At 39.6% G+C, this 16849-nt stretch overlaps 1 protein-coding gene across 2 annotated transcripts in view; it reads right to left on the reverse strand.

Annotated features, from left to right (window-relative positions):
- Positions 1 to 7360: 7360 nt before the first annotated feature.
- LRFN5 (leucine rich repeat and fibronectin type III domain containing 5) overlaps positions 7361 to 16849 on the reverse strand; it is a 101674-nt gene continuing 92185 nt past the window's right edge. For both annotated transcript variants that reach the window (XM_038756619.1, XM_038756620.1), the window contains 2 exons: positions 13427 to 13470; positions 7361 to 7769 (listed from right to left, as the gene is read on the reverse strand). In XM_038756619.1, coding sequence (XP_038612547.1) covers positions 7752 to 7769; positions 13427 to 13470 — 62 coding nt within the window. In that variant the 3' untranslated portion in view covers positions 7361 to 7751. The remainder of the gene's footprint in view (positions 7770 to 13426; positions 13471 to 16849) is intronic.

Genomic DNA, 16849 nt, shown 5'->3' on the forward strand with positions numbered 1-16849 from the left:
GAGGAATAAGGAGTCTTCATACCTTACACTTGGAAGAAAGGAGACAGGAACCTTGAGAAAAATTTACAAACCATTTCTCTGTTTTGAGCAATGGGAGTAGCTAATTCCAGTACTCCAACTGTATGCCTTTTAACCAACTTATTGTCTGTTTTTCCAAGAACACACGTTAATGGAAGACCCAAAATTTTCTAGTGGCCCCAGCACAACTCATCCAACACCGATCTCCAAGTGTGTCACTGGATCTGTCAGAAAGTTTTTGGTTTCCCGCATGGTTAGGAAGGAGCTCCTTACTTATCTGTGAGCCACCAAACCCTCCTAACTTAGTTTTGCATCACAGATGGTGCACAATGTCCAGGCACCTAAAGACCCTCTATATCCTTTATCTGGAGTGGATTCCCAGTGAAAAACCCATTGGCTTTAGGTTTCAAGTCAATTTCTCAGCACCAGTATTCCCGTTCATATAATGTCGATGGCAAACAATGGTGTAAAAATGTTCTCCTTTTTCATGGACATCTCCCCATTTAATGGTGATGCTCTACTTTGAATGAAACTGATCCATGCTGCTTGCCCTCCTCTGTTGCCTTGGCTGTTAATTGTATGAGTTTATGGGTAGGAAAAGCTTTTCACGTCTTCGATCCCTCTTATAGCCACTAGTGAGCATCAAGTGCAGAGGACTTGGAGTCTAAAGACTTGGGTTCTAATCCCAGCTCTGCTGTGTGGTGTTGGGCAAGTCACTTGACTTTTTTGAGCCTGTTTTTTCATGTGTAAAATGGGTATTTATTCTGTTTCCCCCAGAGACTGTGAGCCCCAAATGGGAGAGGACCTGTTCCTGATCTGAATATCCTGTATTTATCCCATTGCTTAGAACGGTGTATGACACATAGTGAGAGCTCAACAAATACCAAAATTATTTTTATTAACTTCCTCACTGTGGCTGACTATGCCACCATCACGAGAGCCATTTTTCCCCGATTTTTTACAAGTCAATCAATGGTATTTATTGAACATTTAGTATGTGCAGAGCACAATCTAGTTGTGGGCAGGGAACATGTTTACCAATTCTGTTATATCATTATATTATACTCTCCCAAGTGCTCAGTATAGTACTCTGCACACAGTAAGCGCTCAATATAATTAAGACTTCCCCCTCATGGCTTACAGACATAAAATATGAATGCCTCCCCCACCCCAGTACTCTTCCATATACGTTCAGTCTCCTTAAAGGCACTGTCTTCTGATAATGCCATTTCTTCTTTTTCTTGCTCAAATAAAGATAGAACATGTTTTCTTTTTCTGGGGTGACTGAGCCTGCTGAGATTCTGGAATGGAATTCTGAGAATTTTATGAACCATCCAAGCTACTTGTAATTTAAAAGTTACAAAGGGGGAAAATGTCAAAGGTGATTCAAATTCCAGTGATCAAATGGAAGTCATCTTGTAGGAAGCACTCTCTAAAGCAAGGAGTTACGTTGCAGAAGCACTCAGAATTTTTGGAGGGGCAACTGATAAAGCAAATACAGTTCTAGGCTGCTTTATTAATGAACTGTGGTTAAATGACTCTGTAAATCAAATGAAAGCAATTCCACCCTTCCCATCGGGAAAAAAAAAAGCAAAGAAAAAATAAGATCCCATTAAGATGCCTGAGAAAATCTGCTGCTTATGTGTTGGGGCAGTCTTTATAGTTTGTGGTGCACAGACGCTCACAGCTGGCTACTAATCCTTGAGTAACACTTTGGGTCCCTTTCCCTTAATCAAAACCTGTGAAAAATGACTTGTTTCCCATTGGGAACTTTGAAAAGCTGCTCATTTCACTTCAAGGTTTAATGGCTGGTACTACTTTCCAGATGTTGCGTTTTTTACTGGAACGAGGCTGTCATGAGACTCATAAAAATAGTATTTTAGATAACAGGCCTACCTCTAGGCCCATTGTCATTTGACAGAGCCAACTGTTACTTGAAAAATGGGGTTGATAACGGAGGAACAATCTTCATCCTCACAGCTGTGAAAAAGCTAGGTCTTATTAAAGCCTCTTTGGGGGTGTGCTCCTGCAAATGAGAACTCAACCACTAAATTGTAGGCTCTGCCTGGCCTAATCTCTCAGAGGCACAAGAGTTTCCAGGAACTACAGAAGGGTAAAAAATTTCTTCACTCCCTTTCAGTATCATTCTCCCTTCACCTTCCCCTCTTCTTGCCTTCCTTCCTCATCCATCTACTCTTTCTCCCCATCTCCTTTCTTTCTTGCACCCTCCTCCTCTCCACACCTCTCCCTTCTCACCCTTCTCTTCCATTTTTTCTCTCCTCTCTGTTCTACATTCAGACACGTGCCCAGTGAGTAGGGACGGGATGCAGCAATGCCAGTGGGGCTGTGACATCACCATGTGCCTGCAGTCCCAGAATAGCCCCTGGCCCTGGGGGAGATCAATCAATCAATGGGTACTGATTGAGTGCTTACTATGAGCAGTAAGTGCTCAATAAATACAATCAACTGCAGAGCACTGAACTAAGCACTTAGGAGAATACAACAGAATTATCTGACACGTTCCCCACCCAAAATGTACTTGCAGTCCAGATGGGAAGACAGACATTAGTATGAATGGATAAGTAATTTATAATATACAATTTAAAGGAGATGGCTTGTGGATCCATCTATAACATCACCCCATTTCTCTGTCCCCAGGCCCCTGCCCTTAAGTGCTTTTCAGTTTGTGCAATTTATCAGCAAAGAAGGAAACCAAAAAGGGGCAGGAATGGACCTTGGCGGGGAGGGGACTATCCTGAGAAGTAACGTGGCCTAGTGGATAGAGCATGGGTCCGAGGGTCATAAGGCCCAGCTTCTAATCCCGGCTCCGCCACTTGTCTGTTGTGTGACCGTATTCTTAACTTCTCTGCGTCTCAGTTACCTCATCTGTAAAATGGGGATTAAGACTGTGTGCCCCATTTGGGACAGGGTCTATGTTCAACCTGATTAGCTTGAATCTACCACAGATCTTAGAACACTGCTTGACACACAGTGCTTAACAAATACCATTATTATTATAATTGATTTTTACCTGTCTATACAAGGGGGTGTGTTGCTTAGATATGGAAATGCTTCATATACGGGGTCACTAAATCTACAAACACATTGAATTATACAGTTATATAAATTATATTTTTGGTATTAGATTGTATAGTGTTATTTTCAATATGCTTCAGATAGTGAAGAAAAGATCTGAGTTCAATATATTTTTGCAAGAAACTAAGAAAAAAAATCCCTCCAATTCCTGCTAGCTTCATGGAAGACATCTTGAATTTCCTCTCCTAGAAAACAAAAGGGATGCCTAGCTTCAGAATACAAAGGTTCCACCTCCAATTTACTTCAGAAATACATTCAAAATGTTTAATAATTTAAGACATCAACATCTAAAACTAAAATCAATTTGCATTTGTTGGATGCTGCAGCCAGTGCTCTAATATACACTTCAGGGCTGGCTTCTAAACCAAAAGGTTGGGGTGGCGATTCTTATGTCTTTTTAAATTATTACAGAACTATCATTAAAACAACATTGGCATATGATCTGGTGGTTACAATGGAGATTCAGAAGTCCTGAGATCCATCCTCAACTCTACGAAATGATTTTAATGTCTCACCTCGGGCAAGGCACTTAAACAGCCTGTATCCCAAGGCTGGAGAACTGGGATATCAGAATTGTAGGCCTGTCTGTGAACTCACTTGAACAGATCTTTGATAGTCTCACAAAATGCTTATTAAACTCACTCAATCCCTTACGTTTGTGACACTCTATCTTGTACATCAATGAGACAGAGAAGCACTCATCATACGGAAGGGAATGTATTGGACAGGGACAGGAGAAAATGGAATACTATTTACTGATCACAATTTTAACTGGGAAATGCTCACAACATTTCTGATTGAAGACATAATTCAAAAGACTTTTCTTACCCAAAAACATAACTTTTCATACTCATATACTCTTCACAACTGTACAGTTTTTATGTTCCAAGCTAGTGTATGGAAATCTTCCGTATGTACTTATATTTATATCAAAACTATTCTTATTTACTTACATTAAAATAGTGTGCAGTTGACTCACTGACCACTGCTGAACTTTCTTCTGTTGCTGAACCTTCTTTTCACAAGAGATAAATGCACACACAAGAGACAGTCATTAGAGAACGGATGGATCTGATATGAACTTCTTCCTTTTTGAAAATGAATCATTTTGTAAACTTCATGTGAGATTTAAAGATATACGATTCAACACCAAGACTCAATATGTCAGTGTAAAGGTGGGTGGTGCTTTAAGCTTATTTATTATTAGGACAACAGAAACATATCAATATAACGATCTGAACTTGAATAATAACTACACCTTCAAAGTCGGAAGCATTCGTTGAATGGTTCAACGTATTGACTGCTGGACATCTAATATTGTATTTTGTTCTTTTTTTACCCCTAAAATAAAGATCCCTGAAGAGTTCAATCCTGGGCCTGTCTGTGGTCGCATCTGATACCCTTTCAAAATCCTACTGAAGGCGCACCTCCTCCAAGAGGCCTTCCCAGACTCCTCGGCTCCCCCTCCCTTCTGCGACACCTCGACTCACTCCCTTTGCTCTTCCCCACCTCTCCCCTCCCCAAAGCACTTATGCATATAGCCATAATTCTATTCATGTATATTGATGCCTGTTTTCTTGTTTTGATGCCTGTCACTCCCCGACCCTCCCAGCCTGTAAGCCCTTAGCGGGCAGAAACTGTCTCTCTTTATTGCTGTATTTTATTTTCCAAGTGCTTAGTGCAGTGCTCTGCACACAATAAGTGCTCAATGAATAGGACTGAATGAATGAACAAATGACAGCTTCAGAATTGGTTTCTGAAGAAAAGTTAAACACGTTCTCTTCGAATTGTGATGTGGCTTCGGATCCAACTATAGTTCGGAGACGTGACCCCCTGCCACATAACTGATACAAGAGAATCAACCATCAATATTATTTACTGTGCAGAACGCTGCACTTGGAAGGGTAAAATAGAGTAAGTGGATGCTATCCCTGCCCTCAAGTTCAGGAAAGGATGCCGAGATACTTACATTACTCATTTATTCTCTTAGATTTGGAATGTATTTACCCCTAGTTTATTTTAGTGTTGGTCTCCCGCACTAGACATTAAGCTCCTTGAGGGCAGAAATCATGTCTACCAACTCTAATGTATTCTCCCAAGCACTCATTTTTTACGGTAGTTGTTAAGGGCTTACTATGTGCCAGTCACTGTACTAAGTGCTGGGGTGATAAAAGCTAATCAGGTTGGAAACAGTCCATGTCCCTTGTGGGACTCACAGTCTTAATCTCCATTTTACAGAAGAGGGAAATGAGGCACAGAGAAGTTAAGTGACATCCAAAGTCATAGAGCAGATAAGTGGCAGAACCAGAATTAGAACCCAGGTCCTTCTATCGACTAGGCCACACTGATTCTCTTTGTTAATTGACCCTGATAGTTGTCCCCAAACGACCCAAAACAGATGGAAAAATACCCTCAAACGTTGATAATGTCTTGCCCAAATCAGGATGTCAGTCACCTTAGCACAGCTAAATTTGCCACACCAAGATCTAAATTCAAATATCTTCACTCTTTAGATAATTATAATGGTATTTGTTAAGTGCTTACTATCTGCCAGGCACTGTTCTAAGTGCTGACTGCAGTTTAGATAAATTGGTTGTAGATTTAAATTGAGTTCAATAGGATGATTTGCCCCCAAGACAGGCATATTTAACCATCATTTTTGTATAGCAATAGGAGAAGACTAACATCATCCAATCCAGCAAAAAACAATCCCAGAAATATTTTCACAAGACTCGTGTCACAGTCAATGTAGTATAAAATAGGCATCTGACAGACTTGAAGAAACTAAGGAATCCAAGAGTAGGAGGGAAGCAGTGTGGCTCAGTGGCAAGAGCCCAGGCTTTGGTGTCAGAGGTCATGGGTTCAAACCCCGGCTCCACCAATTGTCAGCTGTGTGACTTGGGACAAGTCACTTAACTTCTCTGTGCCTCAGTTACCTCATCTGTAAAATGGGGATTAAGACTGTGAGCCCCACGTGGGACAACCTAATCACCTTGTACCCTCCCCAGTGCTTAGAACAGTTCTTTGCACATAGTAAGCACTTAACAAATGCCATCATCATTAGAGAAGCAGCGTGGCTCAGTGGAAAGAGCACGGGCTTTGGAGTCAGAGGTCACGGGTTCAAATCCCCACTCCGCCAATTGTCAGCTGTGTGACTTTGGGCAAGTCACTTAACTTCTCTGTGCCTCAGTTACCTCATCTGTAAAATGGGGATTAAACACTGTGAGCCCCCCGTGGGACAACCTGATCACCTTGTAACCTCCCCAGTGTTTAGAACAGTGCTTTGTACATAGTAAGTGCTTAATAAATGCCATCATCATCATTATTATTATTAGTAGTAGTAGTAGTAGTAAGGGAAATGGAGGGGAAAAAGCAGCACCTGAAGGAAAATATCCCCAAACTGAACACTTCACAATCAATTAAGGCTTTGATCTATCCAGTCACAGATGCCCATTCTATGGGGTTCAGCCCCCTGCTGCTTTTGGACTGAGAATCCCAGACTTGCTTTACCCAGGACAAACATGAATGTTTCCGATCAGGGCTGAAAAGACTCCAAATCACAGCTTTCAGACCTATTAGGTCATTGAAGCATTCCCCTCCCCAGTCCTCAGGTCCCCTCTTCACCCCTGCACTTTAACATGTTTATTGGTCAAAAAAATACAAAAATACAAAGAACCACTAGTTTTCAACCATCATCATTGCTTCACAATTTTATGAAGTGAATATAAATTCACTTGACCTTATTTTTATTGAAACTTCACAGGGAACCATGATGCCTTCTGCCCTTAATTCAGAAAAAGCAAACTTAGTCTGTGTAGGACTTGGCTCAAGAAGAAGACACATGAGGCGAGATGCTTCCAATGAAGCAGAGCAATGAGGTTCTGAAGGCATTGAGATACTCACATCCCAGCTTCCGTGACTGAGGCTCCAATTCTATTTGGCTCTCCCCAGTACACACCTACCTTGAACTTCCCAGTCATTTCACCTGAAAAAAGGGTTTTGTTTTTTTCCTCTCCTGAAAAGAGGTATATTTGCATAATGTGCTATTTAAGCAGCAGCGATGTTCCAACCCAGAGGACTGTAGTCATGCATGACGGAGTTCTGTTTTATGAAGTAACTTGGGGTTCTTCAGCTTGGAAAATGCTCCATATTGCAAAACAGCACTATTATTCCTTGTAGTTGCTGTTTTCAATAGTCATACCCGGAGTAATAGACCTCTCATAAATCAATCAACGTGCACTTTCTGTAATAGTAAAACATTTATTTGTTAAAGTGATATAGGTTACTCAAGGTTCTACAGTCTTTGAATGCATGGTTGGCAGCTCTTAACATGGGTTGGTACAGAAGTCGATGCCAACGTGGGTCTGTTTTATTTCTTTATTTTATAAAAAATACTTGGGAGGCCAGAAAAGATGTTTGGGGGGCAAAAAAAATTCTGGGAACTGGGGAGGAAACATAGTTGGATGGAGTCACTTTGAATAATTTCTGAGACTTTCAGCCTTGGTCTCAGATGGAAAGAATCTCCTGGCGTACCAGTTCAACAAATTAGTCATCTGTGAGTTGGAGTCCCATTACGCTTTACCAGTAAAAATATCAGTGGCAATATTTTTCTGGAGCTGGAAAATTGCTGATGTTGTTCAGATTGACTCCAGCCTCTGTGCAAACAAAAAGAAAGAAAATAGGCAGCTAATAAGATTTATAATCCTTTGCATTTTGCAACTCATACAGGTTTTCTTAAATATCTGTGACTAAATACACTACTGCACATGACCATTTGCAGATCATTGCTGTGACCTGTGAATGATGGGTTGAAGGGAGCAATAAATCCAAATGTGATTACTAAAGGCATGTCTTCTTGAGATTTATCCAACCTCAATAGGTCAGTGATATAAAGATAACTCATGGTCTGAGATTATCTCCTGCACTAGCTTGCCTGTTCATTCAAGCAAAGAGATATGTCTGTTGAGAATGGATACAATCACAGTTATGTTCTCTAATCATGAGTCGATGTTTCACAAGAGACAGATACTGTAAGCATTTACTGGCAAATGATAGAGGTTATCACTGCTATTGAAATTACTCTTGTTATACACACTAATTGTCTGTCTCCCCCTTCTAGACTGTGTGCCTGTTGTTGGGCAGGGATTGTCTCTATCTGTTGCTGAATTGTACCTTCCAAGCGCTTAGTACAGTGTTCTACACACAGTAAGTGCTCAATAAATACAACCGAATGAATGAATATTAAGTGCTTACTTTGTGTCAAACACCATACTAGACACTGAGGCTGATACAAGATAAACCCTCTAGACTGTAAACTCGTTGTGGACAGGGAACGTGTCTGTTTGTGGTTATATTGTACCCTCCCAAGCGCTTAGTACAGTGCTCTGCAAATGGTAAGTGCTCAATAAACACCACTGAATGAGTAAATGAATGAACAAACAAGAAAGGCAGTCAATCATTTAACTTCAAAATACTGTGTACATTGCTTTCTTCTTACATTGATCTATGTAGACATTTAGGAGAAACTCAAGATACCAGATATTCAAGAAAACTATTGACCTACTCCAAGTACCCTCCCTGGACCTTGCTAGGGCTTGACACAAAATAAGCACTCAGTATCATAATAATAAATATTCAGGACATTGAAGTCACATGTGTTTATACAGAACAGATATGCCACAAATACAATCTTGCTAATCAGTGTGATCCCATATATAAAGGAACTGATCAATATTAGGCAGAATTTAAAGTAAATATGAGATTGAAAAATATTTTATCAACTCAGAAAATACTACTTCACTAATACCATATTTTTTAAACTGATGATACTGAATAACAGCACATGAACATGTTGGTTGCTGTTGAAAAGTTTTGTGAAAATGGAAATTTTTTGAAACTTCTTGAAAGGATGCATTAATTTTCCTAAAACTAATTTTCTCTTTGGGAAAATTAAGAAATGACCTTAACATATTTTCCAGTGATCGACTAAATGGAATTCAAGAAGAGTACTGTTTTTTTTTCTATTTGTTAAGCACTTACTATGTTGTTCCAGGCACTATATTGATTGCTGGGGGAGATACAAGCTAATCAGGTTGGATACGGTCAATATTCCAGATGGGGCTCACAGTCTTAATCCCCACTTTACAGATGAGGTAACTGAGGCACCCACTTTACAGGTGAGGTAACTGAGGCACAGAGAAGTTAACTGACTTGCCCAAGGTCACATAGTATTCAAGTGGTAGACCCGGGACTAGAACCCAAGTCCTTCTAACTCTAGGCCCATGCTCTATCCACTAGGCAACACTGCTTCTGCTTCTTGTGTTTCACTTATAAGAGAAAAACAAATATTAAATGGGAAATTATTGGTTATGCTTGAATATCACAATATTTATTATCTATGCAGAGAGAGAGAGAGAGAGAGAGAGAGAGAGAGAGAGAGAGAGAGAGAGAGAAAGAAAGAAAGAAACATCATGGCTTAGGGGAAAGACCATGGGCCTGGGAATCAGAAGATCTAATTGCACATATAGCTTTAATTCTATTTGTTCTGACGATTTTGACACCTATCTACATGTTTTGTTTTGTTGTCTGTCTCCCCCTTCTAGACTGTGAGCCCACTGTTGGGTAGGGACCGTCTCTATATGTTGCCAACTTGTACTTCCCAACTGCTTAGTACAGTGCTCTGCACACAGTAAGCGCTCAATAAATATGATTGATTGATTGATTGTCTGTCTCCCCCTTCTAGACTGTGAGCTCGTTGTTGGGTAGGGACCGTCTCTATATGTTACCGACTTGTACTTCTCAAGCGCTTAGTATAGTGCTCTGCACACAGTAAGCGCTCAATAAATACAAATGAGTGAATGAATGAATTGTATTTATTGAGCGCTTACTGTGTGCAGAGGGTTCTAATTCCGGCTCCGCCACTGTCTGCTATGTGGCCTTATGAAAGTCACTTAACTTCTCTGTTCCTAGGCTACCTCATCCTTAAAATGCATATTAAGACTGTGAGCCCATGTGGGACCTGGACTCTATCCAACCCAATCAGCTAGTATCTATGCCAGTGCTTAGTACAATGCCTTGCAAATAGCATAGTAAACGTAAACGCTTAACGAACATCTCATTTAGGCTAATCGGTGGAACATTAACTGTAGGAGTCGGTACTTATTGATCTTTAAAAATATCAGGTACAATTATTGTTACATTTTACATAATCACAGGAAAAATCCTAGTGTACCTGGCAGTAGTCAGATCTTTACTAGAATCTTGTCCAGTTCTAGACCCCACAGATTAAGGGAAGAGGGAAAATTTGGAAATGAGCAAAGAAGTATAAAATGGACAATGACTTCTACTACTAGACTGTAAGCACCTTGAGGCTAATGGGTATTTTTTTTATTCTGTTGTACTCTCTCAAATAGTTTAGTACAGAGTTCTGCACACAGGAAACCCTCCATAAATAAAAACTGACCATCTGACTGATCTGTAGGGAAAGGTTGAGACCAGGAACAGATGGCGAAGAAGAAAATGTCAGTTGAATAGTATTGACAATAGGAAATAGGCTTGATCAGAAGATCAATTGATTTAGGTTACATAAAATAATATTCTTCCTGAACAAGAGTGGATAACACTATAAATTGTTGGAGATTTGTAAAAGGCAAACTTTCTAGGAGACTGGCTTATTAGGACCTTGAGCGAGTGGTCTTCCTAGGGAGGGGATCAACCAACGTAAATATGGGCTAGGCCCACTACGGTGAGTTTGGGGAGGGATGGCAGGCGGCGGCAGGAGGCCTCCAGAGTGACAGTTACAGCACAGTTATCGCTGGCCCAGCTGGGTCTACGGTACCACAATACCAGCCCGTAAGGATTGATGCAAGTACAAAAATCAAATTGTAAACTATTTGAGGACAGGGAATATATGTCTTTCTTGTCATTACTGCCTTTTCCAAGTTCTCAGTACACTGCCCAGCACTCAAAAAGTGCTCGATAAATACCACAGGTTGATTGATTGGTTGTTTTTCTTTTGCATCGGAGAGGCAGCAGACTTTCACGCTAGTTTTCCTTAATTTCATGTTCATTTTCATTTTGGTTTTTATGAATGCATGAATGCCCTTCCCTCAGACTAATCTTAAAGGAATCAAAATTGGATAACTAAAAATTCTCCTGCTCCATTCCAATAAAAGAATGGACTTTTATTTTACCCAGTTTCTTTGTACATCCATATCCATGCACCTGTCACATCATTAAAAACACAAATAGGTTACATTTCTTCAATTCACATCAATCAATGGTATGAATTGCTCTCTTACTGTGTGCAGAGCACGGTACTAAGCACTTGCGGGACTACAACAGTTGGAAACATGTTTCCTGTCCACAATGAGCTTACAGTCTACAGGTGACAGACATTAATATAAAAAAAATAGCAGTTACGCTTTGTACACTTCATCTGCCTAGTGGGAAACTAATGTGTCTATTTTAAATCTCCACCCATTGAAAAAGCATACTCTTTAGCACTGCTATTATATTGGATGGCACCTCAGGCTGGTTAGCTCAGGATAACACAAAAACAGTGGGAAGCTCGATTCATCGCTAAGTCATACTTCATAGCTTTCATTTGCAGTTAAGTACCACTTATGTTCTGAAAGGCTCGGATAAGAACAATCTCTTCAGAAAAAACAGTCAAGGAAACCGTATTTTTTTCTCTGACATTTGTTGGAATGTAGGACCTGCTACAGCATAAAGTACTTACCAGAAATACAGTCACCCTGGATTTAATAGTATGCCATGGCTTTGTAGTGACTCCAATAGGATAAAGGAAAGGCTTTAGCTAATGAATGAAAATTGTATTATTATTTCTAATATTACTCCTTTAAAATAGATCTGTATTTGTTTTATACTGTTCTAATACCAGGAAGAGAAAATCCTTATACGCGATACCCCTATTTCCTTAATATTTTAAGCCAATATATAAAGTAAGCATGATGGAAGCATAATTTAGCCATTCATCTGAAGGCAAAGGAGTCACAGAATGACACAGGGAAGATTAATAAGAAAGGTGACATTTAGAAAGACCTCACGAAAATGCTAAAACCTCTACCTTATCCACTGATTGAATAAATGCACGCCAGACTCTCTCTCAGGATGCCTGAGTTTGGCAAGACCATCCTATCAAAGCGAAACAGACTTCTTCAGGTGCATCTATGATCATCATTCTATCACATGACTTTCCCCTGGCTTTTTCATCCGACTTTAGTAAGCCAGGCTACTTTAACATACCCTAGATTGAAAAGATCAACAGTTCATTGCTTTTCCTCCAATTAGATATGTGGCCACAGAACCTGCAATTGATGAGGACTTATCACCACCTGTCTTGTTCAGTTCAGCTGTTATCCAAAACTTGGCAGATTGTCCATAATGAAGATATTCTTGGAAAAGAAGCAGCTTGCTGTTTTTGACCTGTATAGGCCACTACATAGCCAGTTATTGCACTGAAAAAAGATTAAACAGACAGGAGGGCCCAGAGATTAAAGCACCTCCTATTGAGGAAAGTGTTTTTGCTTTTCAAAGATGGGATAAGGCTGTATGTTTGCTAGAGAAACCTTTGCTATGCTTCGGAAATAATAAGTTGAAGAGAAATGAGTTAAGTATATTCATCCTGTAAAATTACCATGACATTTTCTTGGTCAGGTTTGGGGTCTTCTGGGCTCCAAGTAAATGGTTAAAGGAGTTTACAGCCTTTTGAACACAATAATTGATGCTCTGCACTGGGAAAATATTTTCAATGCACTCAGAAGACAGAATACTAAGGATTGAAAATTTGGTGGAAAAACAACCAGGAAGAGTAACTGGTGGCAAATAAGAGGAGTGCTAGCCACAATTTACAGCAAACCCTGAGTGTCGTTTGAAAGCCGTTCCATTCATTTTAGCCAATGGTAAAACGTTTCACTCATTAGCTTTTATTGGGGTATGATAGAATATTTCAGCTCTTAGGGGATCTGGAGCTATGAATGAATAATCTTTCGAACTGTGTTTTTGCCATTTTTCCATGAAATATTTATAAAAATGCACATTCTTTAGTAGTAAATGGAACATCCTCATTTAATATGGAAAATGGCTAAATTTGAGCCCTAGAAATCCACATAATTAAAATGCAACTTTACTTTGGGTAAGATTGATGATGTCACTAAGAGCCTTCTAAAATGTAAATACATTTTCTTCTACTTGGACACTAGAGTCATTAGAATAAAATAGAAATTCTTGTAAAACCTAATAGGTGCAATATAAATGTTCAAAATGTCTTTGAAATATAAAATGATCTCACCTGTGTATCATGTACAGTCTCGTCAACATTAGTCAGCAAAGCATCTGGGAATAAAAGTTCCAATGTCATAAAGAATTAGTTGATTAAAGACGTTGATCCTAATACATTTCCCGTGAAATTCTTGATAAACTTCATCTTCACAAAGCCATGTCAGCTAGTTTCTACCTTCTCAGTAACAAAAGTCTTCTAGTTACTCTCATTAACTCAGAATTTCCTATTTACTATTTTGAGGCCCCTTATGTACTCCCTTCCAAAAACAATTCCTTATCCCAGGATTCTCCATAACGGTTTGCTTTAAGTATGAAAATATTATCCTGTCACATTTCACACTTTTCCCCCTCAGTACTAAAATACGAGTATCAGACTGTCTTTTATTTTCTTAATTCACAATCAACATTCAACTTGTACTTCCCAAGTGCTTAGTACAGTGCTCTGCGCACAGTAAGTGCTCAATAAATATGATTGAATGAATTGCATAGGCGTATGCGTAAGCATTTCTTTTGGCAATTATAGCTGTAACTAGACTACAACACCTTATTGACCATAATTAAAAGCCACCATGTTATAATAACCAACAAAAGCCAAACAATGCAGAATAGAAGCACATTTCCCATTTTCCAGTGCTTAATTTTCCTTGTACATAGCTATTCTCAAACTAGCAGTTTCTTCATTTCCCTGATATCCAGAAAAGAAAATATATTTCTACATTCATATTCTCCGAGCTACTCTCCATAAAGGTTAAATACCTTCACACAACAATGCAGATTCTTATTTATCTTTTCCCCAGCAAGTGTCCCAAAGAGGCTCTGCATTCAGCAGGCATGAGAGATACAACTGTCATGGGAATGAGGCCAGAGTGTCTGAGGGCAGATATGTCCTTGAATCCTGCAATTCAACCACTCTTTTCAAACTTTTAAATAAAACATTTCTGTGATTCAGGGCTGGTGACTGCAAACATCGCTTTTACATGAACAGAAAAATAATGTATATTCACTGTACGCAAAAATGGATCTCAAGGGACAAGTACACTATGTCAGAAGCAACAGCAGTATATTGTCAGAGACTCCTGAACTATCAGAGAGAGATCGTTTCTATTGGATGGGTAATGGGGTTCTAGCAATGTTCAATCGATCAAAGTACCAAACCGAGCTGCACAGTTCACTTCAGGTCACTGGTTTTAAAATATAAATGAAGATACGGTTGTGTGTTTTCCCTTGAATACTTGAAGGACTGTGTTCTTTGGAACAAAGAATGGTGCTTTTCTAGTTCCCTTTCAAAAAAGAGAGAACTGTGAAAAATAGTTGATAGCTTTTTCAATGGAGAGAAAAAAAAATATCCTAAGAACAAATATGACAAATCCAAGTCTCTCTGCACTATAGAATGTGTATTCCACAAGTGGATATTAAGCATCTAATGGCGAGGAGCTTTGTTAGAAAATCTCTCTCAGAAAGTCAACCCACATTCATCACTTCTACATTTTAGCTGAGAATTAAATTCAACTCAAGCTGAACAGAGGTATATATATCAATGTACTTGGGAATGAATATATTTGCTGTGACTTTTTATAAAATGGAGTCTTTAGTGAAGGTAAAAAAGTATGCATTTTTCAGCACTTGATAAAACATTTGAGTTTCTGACAATGGTATTTTTAAACTTTGCATGACAGAAAATATAAGCCTCTGATAGATATGTGGTAGCTTCACATTTTTTCACTTATCACAAACTACACAGCATCTTTCATTTTTCTCACTCCAGTCAATGTTCTTTTTAAATACTCTTTTTCTACAAGTGTCAGGATCATTTGCCTACAGAGAACAACTCCTCAAATACTACTAGACCCAAAACTGGTGTTGGGGGGTGGGGGAGGTGGAGGGGAGTGGAGGGGAAGGCTCAATTTGGTGGTGTTAGGGCTGGGTGGATCTTAAAAACTCTCCCCTCTCCACTCCCAAGTTAGGAATTTGTCACCTAAAGTGACTGTTGAAGGACAGCCTTGCTAGACTGTAAGGTCAAGGGCAGGAACTGTATCATCAGTTTAACTGTACTCACTAAGTGCTTAGTACAGTAATCTGTACAGAGGATAATAATAATAATAATGGCATTTATTAAGTGCTTACTATGTGCAAAGCACTGTTCTAAGCACTGGAGAAGTTACAAGGTGATCAGGTTGTCCCATGGGGGCTCACAAGTCTTAATCCCCATTTTCCAGATGAGGTAACTGAGGCCCAGAGAAGTGAAGTGACTTGCCCAAAGTCACACAGCTGGCAATTGCCGGAGCCGGGATTTGAACCCATGACCTCTGACTCCAAAGCCCGGGCTCTTTCCACTGAGCCACACTGCTTCTCCAAGTCAAGGATATCAAGGATATCCTTGATAAATACTTATAATGATGATGACTACATTTTTATCTATCTCATTTCAAATACGGTAGCATTCTATTCTCCTGCATGAAAAGAGAGACTGCAGATTAAAATATTAGTTCAATTTTCCTACTGTTTTTATTGTTTCACCATACAAATCATCCTAGAAACTGTTGTGAATATTAGTCTTACACTCTGTCAGAAAGGGTTATGAATGTTTAAAGTGAATACAAGCTTTGTGAAATGACAATCGGCTGTATGTAGAGGTTTCCCCACCCCTGTGCCACCAATAATAATAATGAGAGTGGTATTTATTATGAATTTATGTGTCTAGAACTGTGGTTGATACAATTAGATCCGACGGGCCCCCGTCCCACATGGGACTCAAAGTCTAAAGTGGAAGGACACAGGTATTTAATCCCCATTTTACAGATGAGGCAACTGAGGCAAAGAGAAGTTAAGTGACTTGCCAAAGTACACACATCAGGGAAGTGGCAGAATTGGTATTAGTACTCAGGTATTCTGACTCCCAGCATTGTGTTCATTCTGCTAGACAACACTGCTTCCCCACAACTGTTGACTTTAGGATTGTGCACTGCTACTGCCATAATAATAATAATAATAATAATAATAATAATAATAATAATAATTATTATGGCATTTATTAAGTGCTTAATATGTGCCGAACACTGTTCTAAGTGCTGGGGAGGTTACAAAGTGAACAGTTTGTCCTACAGGGTGCTCACAGTCTTCATCCCCATTTACAGATGAAGTAACTGAGGAACAGAGAAGTTAAGTGACTTGCTCAAAGTCACCCAGCTGATAAGTGGCGGAGCCGGGATTTGAACCCATGGCCTCTGACTCCAAAGCCCATGCTCTTTCCACTGAGCCATGCTGCTTCTCTAGAAGCAATGGAAGCAGTGGATAGACATGGGCCTGGAATCAGAAGGACCTGGGTTCTAATACCAGCTCCGCTACTTGTCTGTGGTGTGAACTGGGTCAAGTCACTTCACTTCTCCGCACCTCAGTTACCTCATCTATAGGTCTATAAAGATTAATATAAAGA

This window comes from Tachyglossus aculeatus, chromosome 14, assembly GCF_015852505.1.
Source record: "Tachyglossus aculeatus isolate mTacAcu1 chromosome 14, mTacAcu1.pri, whole genome shotgun sequence".
Classification (NCBI taxonomy): Eukaryota; Metazoa; Chordata; class Mammalia; order Monotremata; family Tachyglossidae; genus Tachyglossus; species Tachyglossus aculeatus.